Source organism: Morone saxatilis, unplaced genomic scaffold, assembly GCF_004916995.1.
Source record: "Morone saxatilis isolate NCDOM2014 unplaced genomic scaffold, NCSU_SB_2.0 Contig20, whole genome shotgun sequence".
NCBI classification, from domain to species: Eukaryota; Metazoa; Chordata; class Actinopteri; family Moronidae; genus Morone; species Morone saxatilis.
In genome coordinates this window covers 14,121,939-14,130,309 of record NW_023339763.1, presented here as the reverse complement: position 1 = coordinate 14,130,309, position 8,371 = coordinate 14,121,939, and the positions used below count along the sequence as shown (strand labels likewise).

Below are 8,371 nucleotides of genomic sequence, written 5' to 3'. Positions count from 1 at the left end.
GCGTGCGTGCGTGCGTGTGTGTCAACTAGTTGTTAGCTAGCTGCTAGCTGCCCAGCCAGTCGGCTAGCTTGTTGAAACATTTGAAGACAGGCTGCAGCGACTACGTGAGGGAACAGCTGTCGTCCACCATGAGAGAGGACCTCCACGCCCGCTGCACGTCCGTCAACCTTTAACGCCACAGAGGATGAGGGGCTCTCAGAGAACAATGATAAGTTAGCCACCGCCAGCAGAAAGTGAAGCTACAGTTTGGATATCGGCGGCTGGCTCTGCTCGCTAGCATCCCGAGAAGGAAAGCTGTGAGATTGCACAAGGACTGGGTGCGGAAGGAGGAGGATATGAGGCAAGCTGGACAGCTCATGCTAACTGTAAGCTCTGCTGGGATCCAAATGTGGGGGAAAACATTTCACTGTGAGCACGACTGTGAAATCTGTCGAGCTAGCCTAAGCTAACGCTAGCTAATGACGAGCAGCGGGTGAAGCTAACTTGTAGGCTGTCGTTACATTACCCAGTTAACGTTACAGCACCCAGTTAACGTTACACTACCCGGTAACGTTACATTACCGGGTTGAAGTGCTGAGATATGCGGCCTAGCAGCAGCCGGTAACTCGCAGTGTAGTGATGTTGATCGTTGTCAGGCTGTTTGCAGTAACGTTAGTGAGCTGCTGCTGTCGATTAGGGTTTCACATTGAACCGACAGGTCGACTTTTACCGATCTCAAATCCATATAGAGCTTCGTTAGTTAGGCTAAACGGTGTGTTAGCTTGCTAATGTCAGTCAGAAAACTTAATCTAGCTGGCACAACGCTGGCCTGGACGTGAAAATGTGGAGTTTTTAAGCTCTGTCATCCTCGTCTGGAAGCTGAAAAATATATTAACTATGTTATGTGGCTTCCCCGTTGCTTTGGTTTGTTTAGGAGACATCTGCTGACAAACAGAGTCGTTTTAATCCTTGTAGTGTGTGCCAGTGTCAGCTTTAATCATTCTCACTTTTGCTGTTAGGGATTAGTTGAAAATATTCTACAACTGTACCGTAGTAGCTGGGGAAATTGTTATTATTGTGATCTAACATGAGTTAAGAAGGAAACTGAAGAGGAAACTACAAAGTGTCATAATCATGTGGAATATAAGGAAGTAAAGTGAAACAAACTAGAAAGATACTTGTAAGGTTCTTATCTCCACAGCTGATATGTGCATGTGGACATCTGACAGATTTCTACTACAACATTTATACTCCTTTTGTGATTTTTCCGTATGATTTCCTGAATGGATAATTGCCTAGCGTTGATCTTTTCCCACTGAATGTAATGTTTAAAGTGATGCTTCGTTTAAGGAAACAAACCAGTTTTGATCTTTCTTGCAGATGAATGTTTTTGCATACATTCAGTGGGTTACCAATGTGCCAAAAAGTCACTCTCCTGATAACCCAACAAGGATTAGGCTAGAGCGTGGCAACGTCGGTGCAGGGAGAGAGCACATGCTGGCACGGGAATATGCAAGCACTCTTGACCTCAACTGAAGTAAACATATCCAAGACACAGAACTTTTGTCCTTGATGAAACAGTCTTGGTTAACCTGCCGTCTCCAATGGAAGTGCCATCATAGACACAGGATACTGTGGCTCGAAAAAACTCCTTTTTTTGAGCTACAGCCTTGAAGGAAGAATTTCAGCTTTTGGTTGAACCTGAACGTGGAGATGGGTTCCCAAGCTCTTCAGATATTGCGGCAGGGTGTGTGGGCTTCACTCACAGGAGGCTGGTATGTGGACCCCCATCAGAGCACGTTCTCCAACTGCTTCCACCTCTACCTATGGATATTTCTCCTGGCCTTCCCCTTCCTGCTGTACATGGTAAGCACATTTTCACAGGAGGTTGAGTTTATCCAAATAAACAAAGGAACGGCGCAATTCAGGCATACATCCTTATGAGCAATTTTACAAACGTTATCCAGCAGAATTGCTTCTATTTACCAGACAAAGGCAAAACCATAACTTACCTCATATTTAGGTCTCTAACAATTCAAACTATATGACATTGTACACAAACATTCAAAAAAGGGGCTGTTCAAATACTGCAGCGTTAGCAGAATAAGGTGGTTTTTAAAGGGAAACCTTTTTAAACAGTCTTCATTATTATTTTTATTAATATAATAATAATAATAATAATAATAATTTATATGAGCCAGCAGCAGCCCATAGGAATCCAATATTGGGCCAAGTAACACAAGCTGTCAGACAACCAGACAGTTACAAAAAGAAATCCCCAGCCACTAGAAGTGAAAATGAAAGGGAACGCATCGAAGTGTAAGTTGTATTCATCCGTTCTAATCATGTGTGCAACAGGATGCAAAACAGCAGTAAGTGAGGTAGGTCATATTGGGACCAGGAAGTCTAAGATCTTATGTACATTCACAGCTGACAGCGTGGGTAATAACATTTGCCTTCTAGTTCAGTTCCAAGTAAGTATTTTAAATAATATGGAAAAGCTGGGGATGTGTTTGAAATCTGCCTGAACACTGTGGTTGCCCGGTTTACTGCACTGTTTTGCATAGTTGCTATGGTGGCCAGTAGGATTGACCAAATCTAAAAAATTAATTAATAAATTAATAAATTAAAAAAAATTTATGTTTAAAGTACACAGTCTAATGTTGTGTGTCTAAGTGCAGTGAACGCATCATTTTTTATAGTACATAGACATCTGTACTAGAAGCTTTCTCGTTTAAAAATATGCGGTGGGAATTTGCCATCATTATGATAAGTACACATCGTTATATTTCTTTATTGGGATTTACAATTTGCCGGCTATTATAAATTAATTTCTGCTACTCATTCCTTTAGGTAGACTGTCTCATTTTCCTGTTTATTCTCAGTTACTGTCATTGTCTCTTCACTCCCTCTAAGGCTCTTCCTCCTAGCTTGGTGGTAGCAGGCGTGTACTCTGCTGTGGTGGCAGTCTTTTTCACAGCCATCAAGGTGGTGAACTATCGGCTACATACTATGTTCGATCTCGGGGAGATTGTAGAGAAGAAGCAGGCCTCACTCACAACTGAAGCCCCGAAGACAGAAGACGGAGATGAAGGTTCAGGTGGCCATGATGGGAATCATCGCAGGTAAGAAGATGTGTTGTGGCTCATTTTGGAGAAAAGATATGAAATCACAATACTGTGAAATGCTAAATCCTTTTTAATTTTCTGTATGTGTAACTTCTTCACAGGGGTAGTCATGTTGGCGTAGAGATGACTGTGTTTCGGAAGGTCAACTCGACACCCCCGGTGCGCTGTAGCTCCCAGCACTCTCTGTTTGGACTGAACCAGGTGTCGGTGAGGACTAACATATTTTATAGTAGCATGCTTACTATGCTGCCTATTCTATTCGTCATAAAATGTTAAACTTTTGTTCTCCTACGTAAAGTATGGCTCAAACAGTCACTTCCCCTGCCACAACCACAAACCAGAGACCTATGAAAAATGCAGTTCTTACAGAAATCTCAAAATGTCAAAAGTTTTTGGTACCAAATCTCAGCATGGTTTTTTTTATGCTGTTCCTCAAGGTGTTGGTGTCTGAATATGGTATTTTGGAGGAATTTCTTACATTTTTAATACATTTTTTTAGTGGTCCAAAATTGTTCAATTTTGCACCAAATCTCTGTAACACTTTTAGAGACACAACTGAACGTGGGAATGGCCATCATATACTTTAATCATAATGTTCTATGTCCTGATACTCTCAAATGAACTCTCAGGTTCCCAGCTTTCAGATTATGTATAGCACTTCTAAGCGACATGTACTGTTGATCTGGGTCTGTTGTTATGAGGGGAAGTGGAAGAGGTTAATATTCATATGGATTAACCATTTTAATGCACTAACTGCGTATATATATGCGCATATTGTTTTTTAAATTGTCCTTATTCTTTAGGAGTTCTTGCCCCAGCTGGAGGATACAGGGGGCACTAAGGGTAAGTATCTGAATTGTGTGTTTTCATACTGCATAGTAGTGCTGCCCCGACTAAAGATTTAGACTAGTCGTCGCACGTTTATGATATTAATTGAATTATTTAAATGCATAGATTTTAACAGCAGCAAGGGGCCTGAACATGTAGTTCACTTATTTCAACACCGTGTAACATCACACAAGTCTCGTTGTTCAAAACATGCAATAAGCAACTTCACAAAAACAAATACTGGCTGACTTACAAATTAACTCGCCAAAAACTCACTCTCTGGGTATGCTCAACTAACAGGACCAGTAACTAGCTAGTTACTGTTGTTTTTCTACGTCTGTACTTGGTCCTTGTACAATTAAGTGTATGCACCAGATCACTGAGTTTAGCCTGTGTTTAATATGTACTGTTGCTTTTTTTTTCTTTTTACTTCAGATATCAAAGAGCTAATGCGGGAACAAGGAAGCAATAACGTGATTGTTACGTCAGCTCACCGTGAGATCCTACGCCAGAGTTCCCAGGACACCATTAGTAAGTCTACTACTATTCAGTGACTAGAAACGAGCATCATACATACTAAACGCAGTCTCATGCTGCCTGTATGGAAACAAGTCATGCTCAGGAGCCCAGGCTATAAACATACCAACACTGTGCACAGTCCATGTAGGCATAGCTCTTAATGCTGTCCATCAGGATCAAGTGTAGTGCACGCATCCACATTTATACTAAAGGAATTTTAAAAAGCTGAATTCATTCCAAAGTGCATCTCAATCTTATTTCGGTCTGCCTTACTCTACAGGGGCTCCCAGTGTGGTCCAGTCTTGCATTGCTGCTGCTCTGGGGGGGGATTTCCCTGGTCTTATGGGAATATCTGGAGTGTCCGCTGGATTTGGAGAACCTGGAGACTGCTTGTCTATCCCCCCTTCACCTTCCAGTCAAGAAGATGGAGGCGAGAAAGAACAGTTGCAGGAAGTGGAGGAGTTACCAGAAAAACTGTCTCAACAGAGTCCTGGGGACAATGGGTTGGGGGCTTATTCTCCCCTTGGCCCCTCTGCTGAATCTGGGAGCCTGGGGGATACTCCCCTTAGCCCTCTTATAAAGAGCAGCTTAAGTGAGGAGCTGAGTGAAAATCTCCTGGGTTTGGGCCTCGACCCTGTGGCGTTTGCACCTGGGACTGAGCACCCAGGCAGCCGCAGCGGGGTAGCACTAGCTGCCGGATCCACAGACAGTTGTTTTAGTGCAGGTGGAGGCACCACAGACCGCGAGACGCTAAGCACTGTTAGCAGTTACCGCAGTGAAAAAACTGATTCCACGCAGTTGGAAAGTCCTTCGTTCAGCCAGCCACGGCCTGCAGATGGACAGGCTTCTGCCTCAGCACCAGCGATAGGCTCCCACCTCCCCGGGCACGCAGACGATCCAGCAGGGCAGGGCGGCAGTGATACTGACAACCTGTCAGATAGTGTGCTACTCCGTTCCCCTTCCAAAGAATTCTCCCTCAGCCAGGGGCTAGACAGGACACTTGTTGAAGGAGAGGATTTGCCCCCTGTACTCTGTGATATTGCACAGCCCCCTCCTCTCCAGAACTCTTCCCCTTCAAGTAGTGGGCACTCAGAGGTTTGTGATTTAGACAGAAATGTCCCAATTCCTCCTCTACCACCACCTCGGCAGGCAAATTCGGTGCCCTCAGGGCTGGCCCTGGGTTTAGTGTGTTCTGAGCCTGCTTTGCCCATATCCTCTACCCCCTTTTTACTGCCTGACCAGCCTGCTCTGCAAGCCCAGCAGGTTGTGCGCCCCAAAGACTTAAAGCTGCTGCGGGCCAGCGGAAGTAGTGTGGGTCACAGGCCAGGCCGAAGGAAAGCTCCACGAAGGCGAGCCGGAGCAGGAAGCAGTAGTTTTGACTGTGGCTCTTACAGGCGTCACCACAATCATAGACAACACAGAGATTACATCCCAGTGCGCAACCGACTGGGCGCCAAGGCTTACAGTGAAAGTTTGTTTGAGGATTCCAGCGACGAGGACGACGGCAGTGACATGAGTGCTGGTTCTAGTCTGGGCTCTCAGCGGCGCTACAGCTCAGACGACGATGACGATGATGACGACTCGAGTTCCTCTACCTCCTGCTACTCCCCGGACCTCGCTAACACTGGCATTACATCCCCACTCCCCCCTGCTGCTCAACTGCCCACTCCAAGGGAAGGGGATTTACCTGAAACTGCTGGCCCCTCGCATTCTCGTGCTGCTCAGCGCTCTTCTAGCACCGCAAGTGCTAAGACTCATGCAAGAGTGCTCAGTATGGATGGTGCAGGCGGAGGCCAGAACAACACAGCGGCCCTGCCTTCTACTCTGCTTACAATGCCCTCCACCTCCACCCCAGCCCCTCGCACTCTCACCATCTCTAAGTCTGATCTGGAAGCCCGCACTATCCATACTGACGGCTTCCCTGGAGCTCATCATCATCGGCTGGATTCTCTCGGAGGCTCTTGGACTGGCAACCAGATGGGCTGGAGGGCAGAAGAGCTGGTTGAAGAGGGAGCTGTGGGAGGAGGTGAGTTGGTGTAACCTTATAATCGGTTTGCAGAATGTGTGTATTTTTGTTAAATGACCAGTTTTTGGTGCAAGTGAAGGCAGAATCCTTGGATAGAGCAGCGTTTTCAGTATAAGATGTTTTGGAGTCTCCAGCAGAGCAAATTTAGACAAGTGAGTATTTTCGGGAGTCCCAAAAGACTGTAAATAATTTATTGACCATAATACAGTATGGTATTGGGCAAGGTGCCTTTATTCGGTAGTGACAAGCTGAAGAGAGACAAGAAAGGGGATGACATGCAGCAAAGGTTAATACCAAAGAAAGTACTTTTGCCATATTATGATTAGCCAAAAAGAGTTGACTATAGCCACTTTAGGTTTTAGTTGAGAACTTTGTGAATTGCACCGTGTCTAAGTTTCTGACATACCGTGTAGAATATCATCATTATTGTGATTAAATGGTGATTATATATCTTGTTGAAATTGACAAAATCACATAAAAGGAAGAACATTAAGTTCAACTTTAAAACTGAAAAGTTTTAATTGAATTTAATTTAGTTTTAGTTGAAATGTAACACAAGTCAAGTGCTGGCAAATAAAGAAAAATCATATTTACTAAAGGTAAACAACTTTAGTTATTTGAGTGTTTAGCATCACTATCCTTTTAAAGGCTAATTTGAGTCACTGATGTGAAAGTAAACATTTCATTGACTGACAGTGTTGATGGACCTTAAAATCATTGCTAACTTCCATATTTGTGACTCATCCTTGTAGTCTACAAACCATGAAATAAATGGGAAGCAGATTTTAAGATTAGGGAAAGGAGCTCTCCAGCTACTTGCATGCATGCTTTTGGAGTCTTTTGGTCTGGAGTAGTAGAAACCAGTTGCCTGGAGATTGTTGTCATTACCAGTCAATTTGATGCAAAATGCCAGAAAAACCAAACATCTTTTTTATTACACCCAGCTGTGTAGTTGTAGGCTAGAAGCCACAAAAACACTTCACTGCATAAACAAAAAAAGTTGAAACAGTGACAACCTCGAGAGCTATGCTGTCTTTGGCCGACTTTTGGGTGTTCCCTTGCTAAATGCCGGGGCTGGGTAGGAAGGTTTGCTGTGCGACAGATACTAGAATTAATGTGAATTTTAAAAAAATCTTTTCTCTATTGCCATGGCCTTACTACTGATCTGGAGGCAGGAGTAACACAACCAGGCCACGTAAGGGCTTGTACAGTGTTTGCAGCCTACAAAGTAGTGATCTAAGGGGAAGTGTCATGAAGGAAGTTGTTTCCTTGACCTCTGGTGTCTGACAGTATAAAGGCAGTATTAGGTCAGTATGTGGTTCAAGAGCTGCTACAAGTGCCATTGCTTTAATAAGCAATAACCCGGTCTTAAAAACCTACAGGCTTTTTTGCCAGACAGAATACACATTACATTTAATATTAATTTTAATTTAATCATATGAACAGTATTCTTTGCTTTTCATAATCTAGTTCAAAGCTTTGATATCCAATGCCTAACCACCAAACGTGGTTGTGGAACATTTGTTTGTTGTACGAATTGACTTTATGCCTCCTTTTGTTGTTGTAATGCTAGTAATACTAATACCAAACTAAAATATCTTGATTTTCAAAGGTTTATTTGAAGTTGTTTTCTGACAGTTGAGAAAATATTACAGATAAAAGCAAGTAAAAAAGGTCATTGAAACAAATAATGAAACCAAAATAAAAGGACAACCTTAGAACAACAAAGCCTCTGGTTATAGGTTGCCATGGTAACACACAAATATAGCACACAGTGTAAAGTTAACAGACTCATAGCCATAAACTGTTTATTGGACCAAGATCCAAGAACCAGAACTAAAAAACACCACAGAGTAGGACTGAACATCTACACTAATCCCCCCCCCCCCCC

General features: G+C 43.5%; 1 protein-coding gene across 3 annotated transcripts in view; it reads left to right on the top strand.

Annotated features, from left to right (window-relative positions):
* The first annotated feature begins 14 nt into the window (after window positions 1-14).
* The window catches only part of LOC118331604 (pecanex-like protein 3), a 24,975-nt gene continuing 16,618 nt past the window's right edge, over window positions 15-8,371 (top strand). For all 3 annotated transcript variants that reach the window (XM_035666648.1, XM_035666646.1, XM_035666645.1), the window contains exons 1-7: window positions 15-365; window positions 1,360-1,845; window positions 2,896-3,104; window positions 3,209-3,314; window positions 3,911-3,950; window positions 4,371-4,466; window positions 4,735-6,480. In XM_035666648.1, coding sequence (XP_035522541.1) covers window positions 1,693-1,845; window positions 2,896-3,104; window positions 3,209-3,314; window positions 3,911-3,950; window positions 4,371-4,466; window positions 4,735-6,480 — 2,350 coding nt within the window. In that variant the 5' untranslated portion in view covers window positions 15-365; window positions 1,360-1,692. The remainder of the gene's footprint in view (window positions 366-1,359; window positions 1,846-2,895; window positions 3,105-3,208; window positions 3,315-3,910; window positions 3,951-4,370; window positions 4,467-4,734; window positions 6,481-8,371) is intronic.